Source organism: Lepidochelys olivacea (genome assembly GCF_965140295.1).
Source record: "Lepidochelys olivacea isolate rLepOli2 genome assembly, chromosome: 2".
In the NCBI taxonomy this organism is placed as follows: domain Eukaryota; kingdom Metazoa; phylum Chordata; order Testudines; family Cheloniidae; genus Lepidochelys; species Lepidochelys olivacea.
Genome location: NC_140412.1, coordinates 131627337 through 131654764, shown reverse-complemented (window position 1 = coordinate 131654764; position 27428 = coordinate 131627337). Strand labels below are relative to the sequence as shown.

General features: G+C 39.5%; 1 protein-coding gene across 2 annotated transcripts in view; it reads right to left on the bottom strand.

Annotated features, from left to right (window-relative positions):
* CDH12 (cadherin 12) overlaps nucleotides 1-27428 on the bottom strand; it is an 852174-nt gene that overhangs the window by 15928 nt on the left and 808818 nt on the right. For both annotated transcript variants that reach the window (XM_084620075.1, XM_084620076.1), the window contains 2 exons: nucleotides 24797-25050; nucleotides 2844-2980 (listed from right to left, as the gene is read on the bottom strand). In XM_084620075.1, coding sequence (XP_084476201.1) covers nucleotides 2844-2980; nucleotides 24797-25050 — 391 coding nt within the window. The remainder of the gene's footprint in view (nucleotides 1-2843; nucleotides 2981-24796; nucleotides 25051-27428) is intronic.

Below are 27428 nucleotides of genomic sequence, written 5' to 3'. Positions count from 1 at the left end.
CTATGGGTTGGAAACTTCCTAATGAAGACAAGAGAAGGATGGTTTGTGCTTACAGCACTGGATGGGGAGCTGGGACATCTGTGTTTACTTCCTGGCTATAGAACTCTTCTGTGACCTTGGGCAATTCACTTCACCTGTACCTTAGACCATAATCTGTAAAATAAAACATGGGGAGAATTGGGGCCCTAGAGATTGCTTTTGGAAATTCGGGCCGTTAGCTATTAAATTCATACCTTGTATACTCGAATTGTATGTATATTACTTCATAAATACACACATGGTTAGGCTTTTTTTTTTAAATAGGTTAGAACTGAGGGCTATATACAATTACTTGAATGGATGAGACTCATCTTGGGAGAATTAAAATTAAAATGTCAATTTTTGTATGTGCTAATTTTCAAAAGTTATTTAAATTTTGTTTTGCTGGGGTGGCTTGGAATGGGGAACATATGAGATTATTTCATCGAAATTGCAAAAGGCAATTGGAAAAAAAGATAAGTGAACATTTTTTGCTCATGGCTATGATAATTCACAAGGAATATAAAACCTCATGCTTCAGGACATAGGACAACCTCCAATTGACAGGGTTAAGAAAGAAACTTTCTTGATGGGCTGGTTATTCTATAATTGTCCATTATGAGGTATTTTTCACCTTCCTCTGAAGCAGCTGGTAATGGCTACTTTCAAAGACAGGACACTGGGTTAAATGGACCATTAATCTGATCAGGTGTAGCCATTCCACTGTTCCTACATCAGTACTGAGTAACTGCCATAATGTTCAGTTTTAAAGCAGGAACTCGTCTAAATAATTAAATTATCTTTCTCTGTCTTTTTCAATGGTCCCCTCACTCCTTCTCCCTGACGAAGGCAATGAATATGATAAAGTATTTAAAATGTTTCCATGGCAGGGAAATTCAGAAATTTGCCCTTTTCCCCTCCTCTACTACTACTTAGCATTTCTGAAATCCCAGCATTTCCCTCTGTTACCTCTGAGTCAGACAGACCTGTATGAAGCTTTGACAGGTAATATGTCTTCATTCTCCAAAGTATCGCCAATTATAGGTGTACTGTATGTATAACATTTATTTTTTATGAGATGAATAACATTTAAAGCACAAATATTAAGGTATATGGGAATATGAATTTCAAGTGTATGGGAGGTATAGGTTTACTAAGTTGGCTAATGGTCAGAATTGGGAATTTCATAATGTGGGCTACATGCAACAACTCTAACATAAGCACAATGTTCCTATAACTGTATTTCCCTTTATATTTTTTTTGGCTTGTTTTTTTTTAATTACTCTGGAGTCTGGGAGAATAATAAATGGATTCACAATGAGTTTGCTAGACCAAATGCCTTATTTCAGGACAAGTTTGCAAATCGAATATGCTCATTACTTACCAATACATCTAAATATTTAAGCTTTGCTTAAGCACAGCCTATTAAGAGACCTCCATTTCTTCAACACCATTTCTTTAAAATTATCTGAAATCAGATTACAATTCTGCTGGCCTATTTCTTCTAAGTCACTCAAGAAAATGTGTTTCCCCCTTACAAAGGTAAGGTCAGAAGTCACAGGTTTAGTGTATACACATAATGAGATGACTCCTTCAGTTTAAGTGCATAGGCACTTTATTTTATTTACTGTTCTATCTTCAGCCTTTAGGGATATTCCTCTGGCTCAGTTTGGGATAACTACAACTGAGATTTTTTTTCAGGTGGAGTAAGTTTTCATAATATATGTATTTCTCTCTAAAGTCCTCCCTTCTACGTTATTAGTATGTATTGTTTATTGAGTACTAATTGCTGAATAATGCATAAGGGAAAACATGGTCCCTGCCTCCATAACTTACATTCTAAAACAGATAAATGATACAGTACTATCATAAAGTGCACCAGGAGTCCAGATCCACAGCCTATTGAAGTCAATGGAAAGACTTCTGTGGATCAGATGCGGATGATTGAACAACAGGTTTTTTCCAAAGGATGAAACAAACCTAGGAGAATTAACTTTGACAGGGAAAGATGTGTGCTATACAGAAGGATGTAAATGAAGAGGGGGATGATTGCTTGATGCCCCATGAGAAGGAGGGAGTTCCCAACATGGGGGCAGTCTAAAAGAAGGCACAGAGAGGAGCAGGGGAGAAGACAATCAGGGGAGTGACAAGGCAGGGGGGCTTGGGCAGATTGAGAGGAGAGATGGATCAGGCAGATGAATTCATACAGAGCCTTCCATTACTGGTATCACCTCAACCTTAACTCCATTCTAATATAGTTTTTGTCTGGGAATTAAAATAACCATTATACTCTTCCACACAAAGAGGAAAGGTATGCTTTCTCCTTGACCGTCCTCAACTCAATCTTATTAAGTAAACAACAAAACAAAGAACAAGACAAAGGTCTCCATGTGAGAACACCAACTCTCTCTCTCCGCTGTAGCACCCAAAGACAAAATGTTAGCTATCTCTGCATCAAGGAGGTACTTTTCTCCATTTAAAAGTTCAGTACACATACGATACACAAACTACAGTAGTTACAGCACAGTTATCAATCGTTTAATCAGAGTAGTCCCAGTAAAATGGAGGTTCTAATATCATCCTTTAAACCCAACCACTTTCTGATAACAGAATTTCCATTGAATTCAGTGGGAACTGTGCTTACATAAGGAGTACAGGATCAAACCTGATTATATGTGAGTATTTGAATACGATACTTAGCCTTGCCAAACCGATACATGGTATGCATCCTTAAATCATTTCATTCTAATAAACATATAATTTTTGATCATTGTATTCTGAGAGACACTACTTTAGCATCTTAATTCAATTCATGCCATACTTACTAACTTTACTTGCAATTATAGAGAAATTGTACTGTGCGGTGCTTTCTCTGTCCAGTATTTCATTAGTTGCAATGGTTCCTTCAGATCCATCTATTGTAAAGTAGCTGTCTGCATCACTCTTCCGATCTATGAAGTACCTGCATATGAAAAAAGTAGATGCAAATGTGCAATGACCATACATATATCATACTGGCATCCAGGCTAGCTTGACATATTTTGTTTTTTTTTCCCTCTCTCTCTCTGTAAACAATGATTTATTTATTTCAAAGTAAAGGGGAAATGGGAAATAATGAAAGATTTAGTTCTACTAAAGTTCATATCATTTTAAGCCCTTGATACCTACAAACTTATAACATGCTACCCAGCTTCAATGACCACTGATCACTACCACAAATCACCTGAAAGTACTAGAGAGACTTGTAGGGGAAAAGAAAGAAGGGATGCGAAACAGCATCAAAACGCTGGATTCTCTAATCAGATATTGTCACTTTGCACCATCTGGAGGCACAAAAATGCCAGAAACGGGCAGCAATTGGTCTGGAGTGAACTCCCCTGCTGGAGGTGAACTCCTTGAAGGCATGAGTGTACTGACTCCAGACTGGGTGCCTATCAGTACCCTCGTTCCTGGCTTAGTTGGCATGTCAGGGGCAGAAGGGGGTTATGTTGGGGGGAGACAGTGGTGAGAAGTGGGTGTGATATAACTCTACTGCACTACATCTATCCTCCACTGGTGTAGAGCCCATCATGGACCCCGTATCAATATATCAAATTAAAGTGGCCCATAAGCAGCCCTGACTTTTGTCAGGTCTGTGGGAATCAGGGAGCTGTAACTGTCTCCCTGTCACTTGCTTTGGGCCCTTCTGTGCCAAGCAAAGCTCTGGCACAGCAGAGAATCGAGCTCTGTGTGTTTTTGTTCTAGGAAGAACTTAATAGAAGAAGGAGATGTTCTTGTAAACAGAGCAGTTCACAGACAATCTGATAATTTGTTCCAAAACCATTTCCCTTGAATACAAATTAATTTCTAGTCTAATTTCTCATCTGATGGTACTGTTTGCAATCATAACAGAATAATAATTTTTCCGATGCCGTGCCCTGAGCTACTAATTCCTTTTTTCTTTTTCATTATCAGACAACAACAGCTGCACACCTAGCTGCCATTGCTTGAATAGTAGGCAGGGTAGAATGGACACAGTCATTTGCGAAAAGTAGACAATAAGGATAAAACTGATTGTCGGTGAATTTAATAGAATGTAAATATTGGAGGACTGCGGACTTCACACATCTTGTGATTTTCACGCTCCCTCTACTCTCTTATGAACCCGTGAGAGTAAATGTAAAGTAGCATCCCATTTGCTAAGGCTCTCACTCATTGTGTGTGATTTATAGGAAGAAAATATATGTACTGTAAAGGCAAGCAGTAGAATACCAGACTTTTCCTCACTGCTGACTGAAGTGATGAGTAAAAGCGGTATTTGACATATCCCAGAGTAATCCAATTTGAGCTAAAACTCAAGAACTTCAATTGGAGAAGAGTTAAATTAAAGTTCATGACTGAGATGAAGTATTCCTTGGGGAACATTTGCTTTCATTAAAAATGCATATGCCCTCCGAGAAAATTCTATATATAAGGATGAAATATATTATTGATTTTCAGCCAGCTTTGCCAGTCCTCATTTTAATTGTAAAAAGGCATGGTGTATAGTTGTATACAACAGGACTACAATGGTCTGATGTAGGCCAACCATTTTTGAAAATGTGGGTGTCAGTGTTCAAAGTAAGTTGTTACATAAAATTTATTAGAAAGAAACACTGATAAAGTTTATGTGCTGTTTGCAGTGTTGTTGGTCCCAGGATATGAGAGACAAAAGGTGGATGAGGTAATATCTTTTATTAGACTAACGAATGGTAGTGAAAGAGACAAACTTTCAAGCTTCACAGTGACTTGAAGATGAGCTCTGTGGAGTTCCAACACTTATTTCACTCTCAAACAGAAGTTGGTCTAGTAAAAAGTCACCCACCTTGTCTTTCTCATAGGTAAAATATGGCAATATGCTTTCAGAAGTGTCTTGTTTAATAAAGTGTGTCTGCTACATGTTTTAATTTGCGATCAATGCTGAAATATACTGGAGACAACCATGAGATGGCAGTTTCATTTATCTTCCCCTCTTTGGTGCCTATGTAAGTTATGTTTGGTGAAATATCTTTGCATGAACCAGAGAAGATGACTCAGGATCTGACTCATAGTCCTTTGAAATCAGTGGGAGTTTTCTATTGATTTCAGGTCCTTGGACCCAGGAGGCTATAGTTTAAGGCAGGGGTTCTCAAAGCCAGTCTGCCGCTTGTTCAGGGAAAGCCCCTGGTATGCCAGACCGGTTTGTTTACCTGCCGCGTCTGCATGTTCGGCCGATCGTGGGTCCCACTGGCCGCGGTTCGCCACTCCAGGCCAATGGGGGCTGCGGGAAGCGACGCGGGCCAAGGGACATGCTAGCTGCCCTTCCCATAGTCCACATTGGCCTGGAGCAGCAAACCGCAGCCAGTGGGACCCATGATCGGCGAACCTGCGGATGTGGCAGGTAAACAAACTGGTCTGGTGCACCAGGGGCTTTCCCTGAACAAGTGGTGGACTGGTTTTGAAAACCACTGGTTTAAGGTACCAATCCTACAAACACTTATGCGTGTGATTAATTTTAAGCAAGTGAATTTGTTCTGCTGAAGTCAATCGGATTAATCTTTTGTTTATAGTTAAGCACATGCATAAATGTTTGCAGGCCTTGGGACTCTAGCCTGCAAACCCTAATGTATGTCATTAACTTGATGAATATGAGTCCAATAACACTACTCATGTGCATATGTGATTACAGGATCCAGACTTAAATTAAACATTTTATGTCCCACACAGTGGACCTAACACTGTTCCCTCTGAGACCATGACAAAACTGCTACTGACTTCACTGGGATTGGGATGGGATGAGAACAATTGGCCATACTTATGAAAACAGCATGGGCTATTTATGCTGGTAGCACTTGCAATGGTCTGAGAAAGGGGTGGAATCACCATCATCAAATTCAATGAACAATTGTGTTCAGTGGTTGCAGCATTTAATCACTTTCTCTATTGCTGTTACTTTACTAACAGCATATTGAACCATACTTATAAGGAAGAAAAATATTCCAATACCTTTTAGATTTAATTTAGCCTAGTCCTACATCATCCATTTCATTGATCAATCCCAGTGTTATTTTCTGCATTTCATTTTTTTAACTGCGGCTTAAACAGACCCAGATGTTACAATAATTCTTAATCTAGGAGAACAGATTTTGTATGTGCAACTGATGCATCTGGCTAACATGCTCAATTTGGAACCAATCTGCTTATTTAGAGTTACATGTGCAAAACCTAAGCACCTGATAAAGCATTTTGTACATAAGTAAATTCCTGGTGTGATTGGATATTAATGAAGCATAATTTCTATGAAACTTAGTCTTGCTTTCAAAGCCAAGGTAAGATGACATTTTTCTACATCAGCATCTTTCTTAATAACCTGTCAACCTGCAATCTTATTTTACAGCTGTGCCATGCTGGAAGAAACCAAAATCCTGCTCTTTCATTTTCCTGTGGGACTTTGAGTTGTGACTTGTCTTTGGAGTTGCTGCAGAACTTTGTGACTGATTGTCCTATTTTGCTTCTTTGAAGGCATAGTGTTTTTGATCTGCCAGTCTTGTTGGTTTCTGTGGCCTTCTCCACCTAGAACTGAGTTGCATGACTTGGCGTCCACTAGAAACCCCAGGATGTTTCAGAACAATCTGAACCATAGCTCCTGCTTGGAGCCTGGGTAGTGTTCTGGGGCTACTTTCATCTGCTCTTTTTAAAATCTGTCTTAAACTAGAAAAAAAAAAGAAATATTTTGCCACTTGGTTAGGAGGAAATACCTATTGGAATTACTGTTGACGAGGAACATATACAAATTAGCCAGTCTGAATAATTAATTCTAAGGTACTAGGTGAATTAACAAAAAGACTGACTGAAACCCTGATAACTTACTTTTGAAAAATCAACTGGGAAAGGAATCAGAAGACTAAAGAGTAACCAATGTAATATTCATTTAGAAGGGAAGAAATGTGATCCTGGCAGTTATGTAACTGAATCCTAACTTCTATGTCTAGAAAAAAATATAGATGGCTAGTAATTTTTTTTTCTTTTCATATTCATTCAAAGACCTGATTTCTCAGGGAGAATCCACAACTACAATAGAAGTCAATAAGAGCTCGATGAGCTCAGCACCTCTGAAAATTAGGCATTGAATTATCCTGGATTTGCAAATGATAATTCTTGCCAGAAAACTTGATGATTGTTGATGTGGGGAGTTGGGGGGAGAAGAGGAGGGTTAGAGAAATGTGGATTACAGAAACAGAGTAGATATAAAATATATTTTTAAAATATAGAATATGATAACATCTCTCTCAAACTCTGCATTGAAAAATTAACTCAAATGTGCTTGGAGAAACACATATCCCCTGCTCCTGCTCCCACTAGCTGCACTGGGAGCAGTTCAGGTACACTGACCAGTGGAACAAAAATACTGAAAAAAATGGGAAATGATAGACAACATTGTATTAATATGTGGAGAGGGGATATTAATGAGGTGTGTCTGGTCTCATTGTAGGGAGTGGTCTTATATAAAGCCTTCATTTATTATATAGTAAACAGCAAGCTAATGACTTCTGAAATTATACTGAATTAGGATGGGTAATTCACCCAACAGTTGGTATTCACCAGATGGTATTCACCCAAGAGGTCTGAAGGAACTCAAATGTGAAATTGCAGAACTACTAACTGTGGTATGTAACCTATAATTTAATCAGCTTCTATACCAAATGACTGGAGGATAGCTAATGTGACACCAATTTTTAAAAAGGGCTCCAGAGGTGATCCTGGCAATTACAGGGTGGTAAGCCTGATTTCAGTACTGGGCAAACTGATTGAAATTATAGTAAAGAAGAACATTGTCAGACACATAGATTAACATAATTTGTTGGGGAAGAGCCAACACGGTTTTTGTAAAGGGAAATCATGCCTCACCAATCTACTAGAATTCTTTGAGGGGGGTCAACATGCATGTGGACAAGGAGTATCCAGTGAATATAGTCTACTTAGATTTTCAGAAAGCCTTTGACAAGGTTCCTCACCAAAGGCTCTTAAACAAAGTAAGCTGTCATGGGATAAGAGGGAAGGTGCTTTCGTGGATTGGTAACTGGTTAAAAGACAGGAAGCAAAGGATAGGAATAAATTATTAGTTTTTAGAATTGAGAGAGGTAAATAATGGTGTCCCCTAGGGGTCTGTTCTGGGACCAGTCCTATTCAACATATTCATAAATGATCTGGAAAAAGCAGTAAACAGTGAGGTGGCAAAATTTGCAGCTGATACAAAATTACTTAAGATAGTTGAGTCCCAAGCAGACTGTGAAGAGCTACAAAAGGATCTCACCAAACTGGGTGATTGGGCAACAAAATGGCAGAAGAAATTCAATGTTGATAAATGCAAAACAATGTTCGTTGGAAAACATAATCCTAACTATACATATAAAATGATGGGGTCTAAATTAGCTGTTACCACTCAAGAAAGATCTTGGAGTTGGATCTTGGAGTTAGTTTTCTTAAAACATCCACTCAATGTGCAGTGGCAGTCAAAAAAGCAAACAGAACATTGGGAATCATTAAGAAAGGGATAGATAATAAATCCGTGGTATGCCCACATCTTGAATACTACATGCAGATGTGGTCACCCCATCTCTAAAAAGATATATTGGAATTGGAAAAGGTTCAGAAAAGGGCAACAAAAATTATTAGGGGTCTGGAACAGCTGCCATATGAGTAGAGATTAATAAGACCGGGACTTTTCAGCTTAGATAAGAGATGACTAAGAGGGGATATGATAAATATCTATAAAATCATGTCTGGTGTGGAGAAAGTAAATAAGGAAGTGTTATTTACTCCTTCTCATAACACAAGAACTAGGGGTCGTCAAATGAAATTAATAGGCAGCAGGTTTAAAACAAACAAAAGGAAGTATTTTTTTCACATAGCAGACAGTCAATATGAGGAACTCCTTGCCAGAGGATGTTGTGAAGGCCAAGACTATAACAGGATTCTAAAAAGAAGTAGATAAGTTCATGGAGGATAGGTCCATCAATGGCTATTAGCCAGGATGGGCAGGGATGGTGTCCCTAGTCTCTATTTGCCAGAAGCTTGGAATGGGCAACAGTGGATGGATCACTTGATGATTACTTGTTCTGTTCATTCCCTCTGGGGTACCTGGCACTGTCCACTGTCAGAGGACAGAATACTGGGCTAGATGGACCTTTGGTCTGACCCAGTATGGCGGTTCTTATATTCTAATGAACACCATTAGGGTTAGGGAAATAATACAGAGGGACCTAAAGAGCCTGGAAGATGATAAAATGAGATTGAACTTTTAAATATGCCAACTAAGGACACTGTATTTTTATACATGCAATTCCCAGGGGGAATGAACCAGGGAAGCAACAATGAGAACAGGTGGTGTAGACTGGAAGAAAGCAAATTAGTCTAGAGTTTGAGATATGGTTGCACAAAAGTGTGCAAAAAGGAATTATGTAATGTAGTAGGGAGATAATAGACCCTGTTTCTGGTAAACGATAACAAAAATACCTGAAGTTTCTCTTGGGCACCACATGACAAATAAGATATCAGCAAATTGGAGGGAGTTCAGAGAACAGCATTAAAAATAATTCGGGGTCTTGAAACAGTCAATTATGAGGAGAGATCAAAAGAGCTAAAATATGTTTAGCTTGTATATGAGATGACAGGAGAGACATGATAATGGTCTACAAATAGTGGAAGGGTTTAAATACCAAAAAGGGACGAGTATTATTTAGTATTACATAGGGAGATATAACAAGAGTATGGGATGAAATTAAGAAAGAAATTTAGGTTGACGAACAAAATCTTCCTGGCAGTGATACATATTAAGCTGCAGAGTAGTTTCCTGAGAGAAATGACAAAAGTCCTATCACTGGACATTTTAAAAAATAATTTGGGCAAAATCATAATACATTTGTTGTATGGAAGAATACTGCATTGGCAGGAAGATGTATTGGGTGATCTCATAGGTCTTTACCATCTCTAATGTCTGATTATAAACAGATATTTCATGCTAAGAATCTAATTACATATAGTAATACTCACAGACAAAGTTTTCATTAAAATGGAATTAAAGTTGAGTATATAACAACAAATTAAAGATTAAAAGCTTAGAAAAATGTTGCAGTTATTTAAAAAAACAAAAACACAAGAAGAAATTGACATTTGGCTCTAAAGTTATGCCCAAAAGAAAACCAATATTTTAAAGTAATGAAGTTGAAATGTCTGTCCTCTTAGCCTCCTATCTCAATTTCTTGTTTCTTTTATATCTGCTTTATAGGATGAGTTATTCTTGGATTACAATTTTTTTAAAAGGCATAAAGAACATAAATTTTGGGGAAAACACCTTGTGTCTAGAGCATCAAAAATGTGCACCACAGAACACTGGTTCATATGTACATATCTTACTCAGTGAGATGCTTTGTTATCATACTAACCTTTGTCCTTCTTGTAGGAATTGCATAATTTCTTGATGCGGACATAGGAGATTTATACAGGTAGATAAACTAGGGTCTGTGCCTAATAACATCTGGATAATTGGCAACACATGGAATTCTATCTAATCAAGAGTGATGAATGATTGCCTTCAGTTTGCTATTTATTCAATCACAAGCTTGTATTACAAGTATGTCTTCCTCAGAGAGCTCTTCATGGCTGTTAAGGGCAGCTGGGACTAGTACAACCAACACTGATCAGAAATAAGGGGTTTTGTTTTGTGTGGTCAGTGATGCTGTTAAACTTCTTATTATTGCTAGACAGGGTAGTCAGAGAGTGGGTTCTTTTTCTCAGGGACTTCATATTTGAGACAACGTTAAGATTATTTGGGTTCCTTAACTACTTACAAAGGTTTGGGTTTAGTTGAATCTTCTTTTGTGTTCTAAGGTCTTGCGGGAGGATGGATTCTAATAGTCCATTTCTGTTTTTTAACTAATATGATCCTACGAAATAGCTGTATTAAAGATGGAATATGTTTTCATAAGCACAGAAGACCACATAAAATTCAAGTTGTTCTATGTTAACAGTCCACAAATCCTTTCTGCAGGATTTTTCAACTCCTCAGTACTCTGTACTATCCAGTGCCCATAGCATTGTGTACATCCATTGGGCTGACTATCCTGTATCAGGTAACTTTCCATAAAATCAAACAACATTACTATTTAGTTAGATAAATCATATTTATTTTGAAGTTAGGTGAAGATTAACATATTTGAAACTATTAAAAACCTATAGGGAAAATCACACCACTGATTTATTCCAGTTCTAATATTGGGATATTTTCATAATGAAGCATTCCTACTTAAATGATAAATATCCTGTCAATATCAACAGAAATCACGTTAGTAGGTTTAACCACCACAATGCAGGAAATGTGGTCTGATATAGCAATGTCTAATAATGGGTTATTGGGGGGAGAGATTTAATACTGTTTCCCATAATATCCAGCCAACATTGAATTTTCTCTCTATCTTTTATTTATTCTGAGCCAAGAAACAGGAAGGACTGGTAATAGAGCTCAAAAAAGGCTAATATATCCCCACAAGTTTTTTTCCTCTTTAAATAATTTAGTAAGGCTAGCTCATCTTCTCTTAATGGGGGCATGAACTCCCTATACCTATGCTGAGGATTTTCAAAGCCTTGTTATTTCATTAAAGGTCAAACCAAATAAAATCCTAATGGAGTTGCAATCAGCTCTTATCTTACCCTCCATGTAACCCTATGGGTATCAGCTTGATCCCAAAAGAAGCCAATCTATGCAAATATGTCCCAAACAATTTATAACATCAGTGAATAAATACTTGCAGGAAGATATTAACCAAAGCAAAATACAAACAAGATGGCAGAAATGTCAAAAATAACAGAGACTTCTTAGGCAGTGTGGCTTACGAACTCACTTCACTAAACCCTTACTTATCATCCAGTATTTTCCCCATATGCTACCTTAAATGTCTCTACTAGCACACAAAGCATACAATATGTGTACAAGAACAGTGAGGTATGGTATGATCTAGAGGACTTATTAGCATGATTTTGGAATGGTTGCATTATTCACCAGTAGCAAAGTCAAGAGTGAGTTGGGTAGGTCATGTCTAACAAATGACCAAAAAAACCCTTTCATTTTGCACTTCACTGGATAAGCATTATAAATGTGCCATATATTTTCCATAAAATCCATTTTTACAGATATTGTAAAGTGTTTATAAGATGTTCAGTAGGATTACTTTTTTTTGTACCCTTCCACCTATAAAACCAAGTGTCTTTGTTAGTGTGAGGTTTCCAGAAGTATTGGCCTAACTCTTCTCCTACGCAAGTCAACTCTCATTGACTTCACAGTCATAGTTGTGACTTCACAGTCACAAAAATCCCACCTATAAATGAAACTGTATAAACACCTGCGAGAGAGTAACACTAACATACCTAACCCCCCTATATAAATGACCTGCAATGGCTTTTCTAGTTTTAGAAATGTTTTGACTTTAAAGTGTTATAAAGCTTTGATGTTTTGTGAGACCGCAGACCCTAAACTTTTCACTGGTGCTAGACAGAATTTTGCACATTGTGGGCATTGGGTAGTTGTGACTTCAGGAGGGTGGAGGGAGAACTCTACATTTGGAGAGAAGAAGAAGAAAACATTCTATTCACCGTATCATATGGCCAGCTCTTTCTCGTGAGAATTAGATATAAAACATATGTAGAAATTCAACACCTCCACTGACTAGAATTCTTTGCACTCTATAAATACATGACTTGCAGTCTTTTCACAGTGAGCTACAATCTCACTCCATTTCTAAATAATGAAGGTGAAAGATTAATGTTTTTCACCAGCTAGCAGGCCACCTGATGTGGTACGGATAATGTCAATACAAACAAATAACACTTTGCTCTTAGCTTCTGATTTGAACAGTGAATGTTTATTTGGCATGATGCAGAACTAATTTACATGAAGGCAATGGCTGTGGGAACACTCACTGATTCTGATGACTACATCAGATTTGACTGAAAGAAGCTGTTGAACTTTTCATAAGCCCTATAAATTTGACATACACATTTTAGTAAAACACACTAGACAAAATGGGGAATAAAATCTGCTTCACTTCAATTATCAACGGTTCCAAACTGCCAATTGTTCCTGTCTACAAATTTCATCACTTCCTCACCCTCCCCATCTAAAATGCTGTTCAGATGCTCATCAAAATCTTCAGACAGCTCTGTTGTCTGCTTTGCATTTCTCATGATGGGATGCATATCTTAGCAAAAGCTGTTGTCATTTGGAAAATGCATTGTTTTTATTTTTACTAGTGCACTGAGAAGGCAGTGCTGCAAGACCCAGAGAGAATGAAAAGCTGTAACTTGTATTGCCGGCTTAGACGTATGGGGTAAAATGTATGTATTCAGAAATCTTGCATTTAACCCCTTTAATACAAGCTTACCATACACATCATCTCTCCAGGGCTGGCACAACTGTGGTGCACCTACAGGACAAAATTAGGTTAAGGACAAAGCCTCAGAACCCCATTCTCTTTGCTGCTGTAATGGATCTTTAGGTATTGCTGAGGTTTGGGGCAGACTTGAACAGTGGAGGCCATTCTGCATGTGCACTCTCTCTCTCTCTCTCTAACCTGTCCATAATGAGGGAAGGATGGTACCATCTGAGTCTACTGGTCCAGCATTAGTAGGAGATCTGTTTGCTACCAGCTGATTTATTTCCATTGCCTGCAGATGGGAGATCAGACTATGTGAAAGTGTTCCTACTCTGCCAGCTTTCCACGGGGGGAGGCCATGATGGCGTGGACATTAAAGAGCATCCTAGAATCTCTGGTGATGGGAGGGGCATTTGAGGATGGTTTGGGGTGGACTGTGGGCAGACAGATAGCTGGTTGTGGCTCCCTCGTTCTCAGCTGCCTGTCTCCAGGCAGCTTTAACTTACACTCTGGCATAATGTCCTCAGGGTCTTAACACCAACCAAGAATCAGGGGGAGCAGAGCCTCACTATACCACACCCTTTTCAATTTCCGTCCATCTCCTGACACACCCAGCCCCTCTCCTTAAACCAGGAAGCAAATTTCCAGTTCAGGAAATGGTGGTGTAAGCATATGTGACAGCAGATCTGGTAGAGGAGGCCACAGAGCTTCATACTATTAAATGTTTCTCTCACCCAGCGGGAATTGGCTGCTTTGAGTCCACTTTTCAGTGTGCAAATATTTGGCGTTCAGTATCCTATCTTAGTCTTTGAGATGCGTTAACTCAGTACCTATTCTCATTGCATAAATCAAAACCGTAATGAAGCTGAGGAAGCCCGAGAGAAAAGATGTCACACTGAAGACCAGTGGTGCCAAAATTACACTAGTGGGAGCTGTGGACACATAGTGGGATGATTCTGTCACCTACTCTGGCCTGTACGGGGGCCTCACAAACCCTGCAGCGAGGGGTTTGGTACAGGTAGATTTGGGGATTTGAAAGGGAATGGCTATAGTGTTAAGCACTTTGGGGAATACTGTGGTGCTGGGCAGCCCATAGCCAGCCTTGAGGAGGTGGCCATAAATTAGAATAGTCCCAAGGCTGCTCCAGTTTACATTGAAGGTTGTTCAAACCCCAGAGAAACCCAGAATCCAGAAGGTGGTCATTGGTACCCCTTGACTTCCTCTTGGGCTGTGACCTATCAGGAAATATCTTTGGAGATTAAGGCCTAAATGAGTTCATTAATATCAAACTGCAGATTGTTAATGTGAGATCCATATGGATGCCATCAGCGTCATCCCATTTTATGTCTGCTTTTTCAGTTCATCCACATACAAAGATGTGGCCCCAGCCATGTATTTGCTACTCTCCTGTGTGTTGATCCATTTCTCTTAGAGGTCTAAGGATACCCCAGGCTGAAATTGTACTCCAAGCATGTGACCATCCCCTACCCCAAATATATGTGACTGTCAATAAATCCTAGCTTAAAATTACATTAATGATGCTGCTCGGAAACAATGGCTCAAAATATAAGAACCTCTCTAGATGAAATGCAACAACTGTTTAGATATATACAACAACAAACTATACAACAGGTTAAGAGAGGAAGTTAGCACTAACATATCCAATTTAATTAAAAGGGACATTTAGATCGAATATATTTGGAGTTTAGCCAGAATACAAGAGCTAACACCACTATTCTTGTGAAAAGTGCAGTAGACTCTTTAATTACCACCAGTCCTCAGGGCTGTAGTTTTATGTGGTGGGGAGCTATTTCAATTTTGACTAAGGGAAGAGAACCATTTTAAAGAATGACCAACACTGTTCCTTATAGCACCTAGGTTTCTTTAGAGGTTCGTCCAAGTAATGACCTAAGCAAGATTAAGATGGGTTTTGAGCCATGACAAGATCACTGTTTGAGATGATATGGCTGTAGCACACGAAATCACTGCTTTTAATCCAGCGATTGCATTTCATAGTGTTTGACGAATCCATTGCTGCAGAGACTTGGAGTGAGGACCTTTCATGCAAAAGCAGCAGTTCTACTACATGAGCTAAAGTACAATTGCAACAGAATGCATATTTTTGCAGAATCTAGCCATTAGGGGGCAAAAGCATAATATGCTGCTGCTCCATTAAACTACAAGTGGGTGTTTAGATCATTATGTACTGCCAAGCGCTTACCTCCCTCATTCCTGCTTCCTGGCTGGTCCTAATCAAATGGAGGAGCCTTCTATGACAATTCTTCCTCTCTCCCTCAGTGCTAAACACTGTCCTGAGCTACCAGCACACACTTTCTGACCAAACTGTTCATTCAGACTGAGCTTGATAAGCTGATGGAGGGGCTGGTATGATGAGGTTGCCTACAATGGTATATGGCCCATCCATGACTGCTATTAGCAATATGGTCAATGGCTGGAGGTAGGATACTTGATGGGAGAGCTCTGAGTTTCTATAGAGAATCCTTTTACAGGTGTCTGGAGGGTGGGTCTCTCCCCTTGGCTCAGGGCCTAACTGATCATATTTGGAGTTGGGAAGGAATCTTCCCCAGGGTAGATTGGCCAATCCCCTTGGGGTCTTTCACTTTCCTCTGCAGCATGGGACACAGGTCACTTATTGGTTTGAACTCGAGTAAATGGTGGATTCTTTGTAACTTGAAATCTTTAAATCAAGATTTGAGGACTTCAGTAACTCAGCCAGAGGTTATGGGCATATTACAGGATGAGTGGGTGAGGTTCTGTGGCCTGTGATATGTAGGAGGTCAGACAAGATGATCACAATGGTCTCTTCTGGCCTTAAAGAGTGAATCTAAGAGTTATGGATCTACAGCCCACCTACTGAGAGAAGTGTACAAATACTTTGTTTTCTTCAAGTAAAATATCAAAAGTAGTATTTGACATTCTAGTCGTCAATTTTTATAACCTAGTGGATAGATCACTGGACTGGAACTAAGGAGTTCTGAGTTCTTTACCAAATTCTACCATTGACCTGCTGAGTGACCTTGGGCAAGTCACTTCACCTCTGTTTCCCTATCTGTAAAATAGAGAGAATGATACTGACTTCCTTTTAGAGCACTTAAAGATCTACTGTGGAAAAATGCTATGTAAGAACTAGGTATTGCTATTAAAGATTGAGGGTCCTCTCCTTCCTGCTTGAGCTGTGAATTCTAAACAATCTCAACAGCTGTGTGGTGAATGCCCATTGCCCACACATCTTAAAACAAAGGATCTGACCGTTGTACATGGATGTTCAGAAATCCATCTTTTCTCCATGTTCACCATTAGAACAAAGACATTTTTGCCAGAGTAGGGTGTCCCTCCAACATCCTTACAGATGCAGGAACTAATTTCCTGGCAGGAACTATGGAAAGCCTTTGGGAAGTTCATGAGGTAAATCACTTGGTTGCCACCCCTTATCACCATCAAACAAATGGCCTGGTGAAGAAGTTTAATGAAACTTTGGGGGCCATGATACGTAAATTCGTAAATGAGCACTGCAACGATTGGGACTTAGTGTTACAGTAGTTGGTCTTTGCCTACAGAGCTGTACCACATCCCAGTTTAGGGTTTTCACCATTTGAACTTGTATATGGCCGCGAGGTTAAGGGGCCATTACAGTTGCTGAAGCAGCAATGGGAGGGGTTTACACCTTCTCCAGGAACTAACATTCTGGACTTTGTAACCAACCTACAAAACACCCTCTGCAACTCTTTAGCCCTTGCTAAAGAAAACCTAAAAGATGCTCAAAAAGACCAAAAATCCTGGTATGATAAACATGCCAGAGAGCGTTCCTTCAAAGTAGGGGACCAGGTCATGGTCTTAAAGGAGCTCCAGGCCCATTAAAATGGAAGCATCGTGGGAAGGGCCATTCACAGTCCAAGAGCACCTGGCAGCTGTCAATTATCTCATAGCATTCCCCACCTCCAACTGAAAGCCTAAGGTGTACCATATTAATTCTCTAAAGCCCTTTTCTTCCAGAGAATTAAAGGTTTGTCAGTTTACAGCCCAGGGAGAAGATAACACTGAGTGGCCTGAAGGTGTCTACTGCGAAGGGAAAAGTGATGGTGGTGTGGAAGAGGTGAACCTCTCCATGACTCTTGGGCGTATGCAGAGACAGCAGATCAAGGAGCTGTGCGCTAGGAACATGCCGACGTTCTCAGCCACCCCAGGCTGACTGAACGGGCATACCACTCCATTGACACAGGTAATGCTCACCCAATTAGGGTCCAACCTTACCGGGTGTCTCCTCAAGCTAAAACTGCTATAGAAAAGGAGATTCAAGATATGCTACAGATGGGTGTAATCCACCCCTCCGGCAGTGCACAGGCATCTCCAGTGGTTCTAGTTCCCAAACCAGATGGGGAGATACATTTTTGCGTGGACTACCATAAGCTAAATGCTGTAACTCGCCCAGACAACTATCCAATGCCACGCACAGATGAACTACTGGAGAAACTGGGACAGACCCAGTTTATCTCTACCTTGGACTTAACCAAGAGGTACTGGCAAGCATCGCAAGATGAATCCGCTAAGGATAGGTCAGCCTTCATCACACATGTCGGGCCGTATGAATTTAATGGGCTCCCTTTCGGGCTGCGAAATGCACCCGCCACCTTCCAAAGACTTGTAGATGGTCTCCTAGCGGAATTAGGAGAATATGCAGTCGCCTACCTTGACGATGTGTCCATATTTTCGGATTCCTGGGCAGAAGAACTGGAACATCTACAAAAAGTCTTTGAGTGCATCAGGAAGGCAGGACTGACTGTTAAGGCTAAGAAGTGTCAAATAGGCTAAACAGAGTAATTTACCTTGGACACCAGGTGGGTCAAGGAACTATCAATCCCTTACAGGCCAAAGTGGATGCTATCCAAAAGTGGCCTGTCCCAAAGTCAAAGAAACAGGTTCAATCCTTCTTAGTCTTGGCCGGATATTACAGGTGATTTGTACCTCAATACAGCAAATTGCCGCTCCACTGACAGACCTAACCAACAAGAAACAGCCAAATGCCGTTCAGTGGAGTGTCAGAAGGCCTTTAACCAGCTTAAAGCAACACTCATGTCTGACCCTATGCTAAGGGCCCCAGACTTTGACAAACCGTTCCTAGTAACCATAGATGCGTCCAAGCGTGGTGTGGGAGGAGTCTAAATGCAGGAAGGACCGAATCAAGAATTCCATCCTGCTGTGTTTCTCAGCAAGAAGCTGTCTGAGAGGGAAAGCCACTGTTCAATCAGTGAAAAGGAATGTTATGCCATTGTCTACGCTCTGGAAAAGCTATGCCTATACATTTGGGGATGGCGTTTCCACCTGCAAACAGACCATGCTGCACTACAGTGGCTTCATACTGCCAAGGGAAATAACAAAAAACTTATTTGGTGGAGTCTCCAATATTTTGATTTCGACATATAGCACATTTCAGGAGCTTCTAAGCAAATGGCTGATTCACTCTCCCGTGAAAGTTTCCCAGAATGTGGAAAATATTGTTAGTCTTTTCCTTAAGATGTGGAAAATATTGTTAGTCTTCATACAGTTAGTTGTATATTTAAAGATGCATGTGTCTTATTAACTCTGTTTTCTCCTAGATCTCCAGGAAGAAGTCACAACAAGTGTTTCACCCTATCTGTCATTTGGGTGGCATATCATAAACATAAAGGGAAGGGTAACCACCTTTCTGTATACAGTGCTATAAAATACCTCCTGGCAAGAGGCAAAAATCCTTTCACCTGTAAAGGGTTTAGAAGCTAAGGTAACCCTGCTGGAACCTGACCCAAAATGGCCAATGAGGGGACAAGAGTCTTTCAGATCTGGAGAGGAGGGAATAAAGGGTTTGGTCTGACTGTGTGATGCTTTTGCCGGGAACAGATCAGGAATGCAGCCTTATAACCCCTGTAAAGTTAATAAGTAATCTAGCTAGAAAATGTGTCAGATTTTCTTTTGTTTAATGGCTTGTAAAATAACCTGTGCTGGAGGGAATGTGTATTGCTGTTTTTGTGTCTTTTTGTAACTTAAGGTTTTACCTGGAGGGATTCTCTATGTTTTGAATCTGATTACCTGTAAAGTGTTTACCATCCTGATTTTACAGAGGTGATTCTTTTACCTTTTCTTTAATTATAATTCTTCTTTTAAGAACCTGATTGATTTTTCATTGTTCTTAAGATCCAAGGGTTTGGGTCTGTGTTCACCTGTACCAATTGGTGAGGATTATTATCAAACCTTCCTCAGGAAAGGGGGTGTAGGTCTTGGAGGGGATATTTTTGGGGAAGACATCTCCAAGTGGTCTCTTTCGCTGTTCTTTGTTTAAAAGGCTTGGTGGTAGCAGCATACTATTCAAGGACAAGGCAAAGTTTGTACTGTGGGGAAGTTTTAATCTAAGCTGGTAAGAATAAGTTTAGGAGGTCTTTCATGCAGGTCCCCACATCTGTACCCTAGAGTTCAGAGTTGGGAAAGAACCTTGACAGGGTTGAATCAGCAACCCTTTTCCCAGCACCCTGTTGCATATCGAAAAACGGTCTGACCCAGTATGGCCATTCTTTTGTTCATAACAGTACAAAAGGATGTAAGTAGGGGGCGTTATATTCTAGTTCTGGAATTCTGGAACTGAGCAGGATGGGGCCTTTTTGCTTTAAATGGTTCTGAGGCTCACGAGGTACGGCACGTGAGTCAAGCAAGGAGGTTCTGCGGGACAATGTCATGGAGGAGAATATCAAACTCATTTTAATCAGTCACATCTGTAGTTCAGACCAAAGGTAAAAATCCTTTATCCACTAAGATACATCATTTCCTAGGAAATTTGACATCTTCAAAGATGTCACTTGAAATGTGGCTTAATCTCACATAGAGATTAGAGAAATATCTATACTCCAGATATCATTGTATGTAATGGTGATTTCCCAACCATCTACTTATGCTGGCATTTTTGATTGTTACTTAGCTTTGTCCCTAAGATGTCACATTGGTCTCAACCTTTATAGAGTATGTGCATATGTAAGCATGATTTTAATAAAAAACCTGATGCTATCTCTAAAGGAAATTAGATTTGATGAACACCAACATTTTCTGATTTATAAATGATATAAATACTCAGTGTTTATTTGAGTACAGATGCTTGTCTGTCCTGGAGGGCTTGTAACTGTCGTGGGCTAGGAATCTGAGAAGAACATGTGAGAATATTTCCTTTCTTTTTCTTTGAGAAGTGCTTTGGGATCTTTAATGGCCACAAAGTACACAGGACTTCAGCTTAACATTTATGCCAAGCATTTCTTGCTGCGGTATGAAGGAAATGGAAATGGACAGAATATCTCTCCCGCAAGTACTGAAATCTAAATTTAACACAGTTTGAAAATGAGGTGCACTAGGGCAATGTTCCAAAACAGTGTCACATAGAGTCATATTTGCAGGTGCTGACTACCTAAGGCACCTTCTTTTCTTTGTGTCTTCCTATTTCTCTTTCTCTGAATATGTGTTCTGAGCCTCTTCATTTCCATATTTCTGTCAACTTCCATCCCCACAATCCATACTTATTCAAACTCTAAACTTCTCAGAAACCTCAACAGCCCTAATTCCATCTACTGGAGAAAAATAAACCTCAGCATTTTCAGTGATTTTCAGCAACATAGTATCTCCTTCTTCTTTCCCCCACGCAAAAAATAACCCACCCAAATTCAACCTCCACTGTTATTTAGCTACTATTCCCCCCCCCCATACATTTAAAACAGATTTAGACATTTTTGCCTGATAAAGTGGATTAAGTTGCTGTGACTAGTGTTGCATCCTTTAATGTGAGCTATTTTAGACTGCTTTGTTCTGTTGAGTTATAACTTCTGCTGCATACACTGCAGATTTTTTGTTTATTCTAGTCTCCATTGTTTTGCAGATTGTTGTTGTAATAGGCACCATAATGGCTAAACTGCTCTAGGAAAACATCTCTGGGAACATGAATTAATTTGTAAAAAAACCGTACTATCCAGCACATTATATTGCCTATTACCTCAGAGAACATGTCTTGCCATTCTGTGTCTATTTAGAGGGCCTATTTACTTGGAAGCAGTGTTGCACTACTTAAGCTCCTTCTTTAAAATATTGTAAAACTGACAGACCATTATTTACCCCTACAAGGTAATCTAGATTTTAAATAGCTAAGAGACCATAATTGCTATAAGACCCATTTGAAAGTTGTAATCACATGCAGCTCTTTGTAACTAAATTATGCTTTTGCTAACTTTTCTTTATTGACTCTTACTTTCAATTAGAGGATATAAATCTTATGGAGTATTGGATTCTAATACATAAGTAATTAACAATTATGTCTATGTTCTTTCACTTGAACTAACTAATATGTGAACACAGACAGGTTAAATAGTAAACAATGACCATCTTACCGCCACCCCCAAATATGGGAGTTCTTTAATTGGCAGTTTCCACAGTTATAAGGGACTGATCCAAAGCTTAATGAAGCAAATAGGAGTTTTTCTATTGACTTAAGGAGCTTTGTATGAGGCACCAAGGTCCAAAGGTATTTGGATGGGAAGTTATAAGGGGAGAAGAGATAAGTATGTGTTTTCAGGACCAAAATCATGATGGTTTGGCTGAAAGAAATTATCTTTCAGAGTCAAACTGAGGGAGATGTACTGCCTCTACAGTACCCAGTAGTCATTTGTCTTTTGTTGTCCCAGTGTGTCTATTGATCTTCTGGCACCGCCTCACTTATCTGTAGTATCAGAGTATCTAATCCCTCATTTGGATTCTCAGACTGGCACTTGGACACCTAAGGGCATAGACAACTTGTGCCTCCCCATACGGGGCTGGGAGGTGCGTGTGGGGCCAGTGCACAATCTAAAGGGGAGGACATGTGACCTCCCAGCCAGGGAGAAGTGGCTCTCAGGCAGAAGTGGCTCCATCTGGCTCCCTATCCAGCTGCCAGGGAGAGCAGTTGAATGTGCTGGGTGGGGAGGTGCAGGGAGAGAAGGACAGAACCTTTCTCCTTCCCAGCCCCCGGCAGGTCAATCTGGGGGGATACTTCTACACCCCCCATACCTTCCCTACAAGTCACCTCTTGACTGGGCAAATGTGGAAATGAGCACCTCAGCCTAACGTAGACCCCAGTACTGCAATGAGCTCTGCATGGGTGGGCTTTGAAGGATGGTTAAATCAATTATTTTGTTTGCCATAGTTTTAGTTTAATGTTTTAACTAAGTCAGGAAGCTCAGAAAGGGATCAAAAAAAGGGAAGATGCACTATAGAGTAAATCCTCCAGGAAACTAAGAGATGCCATTCTTCATGCAGTCTTTAGTTTTCTGGGGCACACTTCCTTGTGGAGCAGAAACAAAGCAACCCAGGACAGGGCAGTCATGGACTACAGCTACACAGAGCAGTAGAAAGTTTGTTACCTCATTTCTGTACACAGCTTCTATTCACAATAAAGGGTTTATCTTGACACTGTTCTGCTCACTATAAAAATATCACAGGCTACTGCACCCACAAGAAGTCCCACAGACTTAACCAGCGGTTCCTTCAGGCAGATCCAGTTGCAGGATCAGGGTCTAGGCACTCAAGCATGAAAACTGGTCTCTCTTAGAGCCAGATTATCAGCCAGTTACTCTCACTGGAGAGTAGTTACTTGTTCAAGAGATTAACACTGGGCCATTTGAATGAGAAACTTCTCAGAAACATGAGTAAGGGGCTCACTATCTGGCCCTAAGAGAGAGTCCAACTTTCAAGATAACCCTGGTTTTGATGGGACTACTTTTGTAAACTCACTGCTAGGGGAAGGGGTTCACAATCTGGCCCTTTGTTAGGGGCGGCGGGGGAGGGAGAGGTGGGAATGTAATCTATGTCCCCCAGTCTATATGAAACTACACCATCTTGTGGTGGAAAGGAATGCAGGATGGGCAGGCACAAGAGCTACCTGTGGGAATGCAATCACCCTTCCCATTGCTATGTCAGCTGTCTTACATCGTGAACTCCAGCAATATTTGCATTCTAGTCCTGGGCGCCTCTGAAAACACTGGCATTTTTGTTGAATTGTGTTGTTGTTTTGGAGATGTACTTGGCAATGGTTACTAAGGACAATTGCAAGCTTAACAATTTATTTTCACATGTTAAATGTAATCTCCACCAACATGTGCACTCAAGTGTCTAGAGTAGAGTAAATTTTTTAACGTATTAGCTACATGAGGTATTTTAGGAGAATCTAATTTCATGCAATTATTAATGTGCCTTTTCTAAATCAGAACCATTAATTCTGTTTACATAAAATATATGTATCATTAGCATCAGACTTTTTTCTGGAAGTCCGAGGCAGTTTTAGAAAGAGTGAGACTTGTCACACTTTATAGTGAAGTTCCATTTTTTTCATAAAGGTTTAATAAATTATTCCTGTTATAGACATGAATACCATGCATAATAAATGGTTGTGAGCACATCATTAGAAGGAGGTAACGATAGATTGTTATATGCAGCCTATTTACCTTTTTGACACTAATAATCTATAACAATTTATTAATCATTTATTACTCTTTATAAACTATTTATGAATGGAACCTTAATATAAAGAGTGACAAAAAGACTATTTCTTGGAAAAGGTGCAGCACTGATATCCCTCAATTTATGCATAATATAAGTGTGGTATGTCCAAAGCATTGCCAATTCCCCGACCCTGCCTTTCCACATTTGCTCCCAATGTACTTCTAAACAGTTTTTGATGGACTCCCTCTGGGTATGACAAAAGTCTGCATATCTATTCAGTACCCAGAACCTCTGCTGAGGTCAAGTGTGTTAGTTAATGCCAACTAGTATGGTGCTTTTTGTGATATGGACTCCTGTTATCTAGTATCTACTATATATCGATTGACTCATTTCATGTATGCCACCCAATGCAGCATGTACTTTTTTGATAATTACTTTCAACAACAATTACCTGTGATTTTGACTTTCATGTGAAATGGTTCATATATCATTACCACTCTCCTGATCCATTCAGTCTCATTCTCAGCACAAATTTAGAAAATAAGAACATAAGAACGGCCATACTGGGTCAGAACAATGTTTCATCTAGCCCAGGATCCTGACTTCTGACAGTGGCTAGTGCCAGATGCTATGAACAGAACAGTGCAATTGCTAAGTGATCCATCCCTTGTCATCCAGTCCCAGCTTCTGGCAGGCAGAAGCTTATGGAAACCCAGAGCATGGGGCTGCGTCATGGACCATCTCATCTAATAATCATTGATGAACCTATCCTCTGCAGACTTTACATAATTCTCTTTTTGAACTTTTCTGAGTTTAATTTATATGAAAGGTATGTAAGAAGGAAAATGTTTCCTTACCTAACAGAGCTGCTGCCAACATCAAGATCCTGTGCAGTTACAGCACCTATTATGGTCCCAACAGGAGTATCCTCATAAACCTCCATGGTGTACATAGGCTTGCTGAAAACTGGAGGTTCAGCCACATCCAACACATTGATCTTCACAGTGGCTGTATCTTTGAATGGACCCACAGAGTGGAATCGATGATCAAGATGCACATTGGAGGCCTCTACTTTAAAGGTATATGCCTTTTTTGTTTCAAAGTCTAACGGCTGTGGTAAGGACAGACAAAAAACATCATCAGATCTGGCAAAATAGCTTTGTAAAAGTCTCTGCAGACTGTACAGTTTAACCTACTATTGATGTATCAGAGATTGGCAAACTTAATTCCCATGTGTTCTCAGCAGATTAGAGATCCGTCCAAATAGTTGGATTATATTATTTATTATTAGCATTATGGTGGCTTCCAACTAAGCCCAAGTTCACACAGGAAAGTTGGGGTAGAGCTGGGAATTGAACCAGAATCTTCTGTATGCCACTCTAGTATTTTAAACCCAAGCCCCATTTTTCCTTTCACCACAAAGATCTACAGAAAGAACAATTATTGTGGAAATGGGTCCAAACCAAAATCCTGCTGTGTAGAGATGGGTGCAAACCAAACTTTAGTGTTTGGCTTGGAATCTCAACCCAGACCTGAATTCTTCTTTTTATTCTGAAGAAAAAGCCAGGAACACCCAACAAACCTGAAGAATTTGAGTAGGGGATGTAGTCAAAATCCAGATTTTAATTTTGCAAATTGGCAACAGCTCTAACCTATAGTGGACTGAATGCAACATGGCAGTTTGGGTACAGTAAGCTATAGTTGCTTGACAGAGTTACATACTAAAACGGGACTACTTTGATTTGAATTTATTTCATTATAAAATAATCTAGTGTTCTTGGTTTTAGTAGAGTGACCACGGATATCTCTTCTGTGCATTATTGCAGTGATATTCTGTGCATTATTGTACTCATATCTAGTCAGAAAGATACAGAAGCTTTACTATCAATACAGAATTTGGCGGGATTGCCTCTCAAGCTTCTAGCATTTTACTGAAACAGTCTTTTCCTGATGTTTAGATAATACTGGCATCTAGTGGCTTTTAGTTATAATAGCCAAGTTAGAAAATTTCAGTTTAGAGGGATATGGTATTTGAAGAAAAACACTAGGTTACAACTGTAGGATTGAAGTAAGAATTGTTTGTTTATTTCATTTCCATCATCATAACCATCACTACATTGTCTCCCAATCAGTTTTCATTTCTAGCATGGGTTTAAATGAGTCTGCCATTTTCTGCCCTTGTCACAACAAGACTATAATTGGCCAGAGGCTGGGCTGGCATAAATAGGAGTAGTTCCGTTAAAGTTAATGGAGTTATGCTAATTTACACCAGCTAAACACATTGCATAATGGTTTTAAATCCTTGTGAAAGTCTCTATATTTTAAACATACTATATGGGCAAGCTTTTCAAAGCTGGGGACTTAATGTTAAGTCTATATATGGCATGTAAATAATCAAGCTTGAAAACTCTGACTATGGTATGCTGCTCATATCAAACTGGGCTGTCTTCATTCAGGAAAAAATGTCATAGGAGTCAGTGTGAATTTCGCCTGGTTAAGGACTGCAGAATTGGCCTGACAGGGACCACTTGTAAAGCATGGGCCTAAAATAAATATTCAGAAGTTTTACTTTCGTTCCCCTCCAGTGCCACCTCAACAACCCCATATTCCAGGTTGAATGAAACATTTTTCTCAAACCCAAATGAAACATTTACATTTCATTTTGAGCATTTTATATAATGTCTCTAACTTTTTAAAATAAATTTGAAAGAAAATTGAAAACAAAAATTGTTTTGAACCAAAAAATCAAAAGTTTTTTTTATTTTTATAAAATGTCAAAATGAATGTCTTGATCAAGATATTTTTTTATTACTCCAATGAGTTAGCAACAGCAATGTGAATTTGCAAAAATGTTTGTGTTACTGAATCTGCATTTTTCACCTAGCTCTAGGCAGGAATAGTGTTGGGACCCAAAGAAGTTATTTGTGTTGCAGATGGCCCTATCTGACTGGATGTCTGCTTCACCTTTTATCTGTGGCATAGTGAGTCTGTACTATGGACTGCCCAGAAACATAAACTGTACTGAGTTGAAAGAGTCAAAATAATACATTTTATAGTACTAATAAATACACTAGTGATGAATGCACCATTTCAGACAAAATACAAATGGCCCAAATGGTAGCATCTTCCACTATCTAATCATGGAAACACTGCATTTCAAAGACTGCCTGCCAAATAAATGTAAATAGGATTTATATAGGCCAAAGTATGTCTGCAGATGCCAACTGACTCAGATTTTAGGTTTTGTTTTTGTTTTTGGTTTTTTTTTTTGTTTTTTTGTAAATATCATTTTGGACAAGAAAGAAACAAGTGCAATAAGGTGTGGAAGCTTTTAAGCATCATTAGTTGTTCCCTGGCCTCATTCCTCCTCATCTAGCTTCTTACATACCCAAAGTGCTCTCAGAAAACTCTAGAACGGGCATTGGAAAGATTTGCTTTACAACCTGTAGCTCTATGTAAATGAGATTGCTTGCAGACCTCAACCATGCA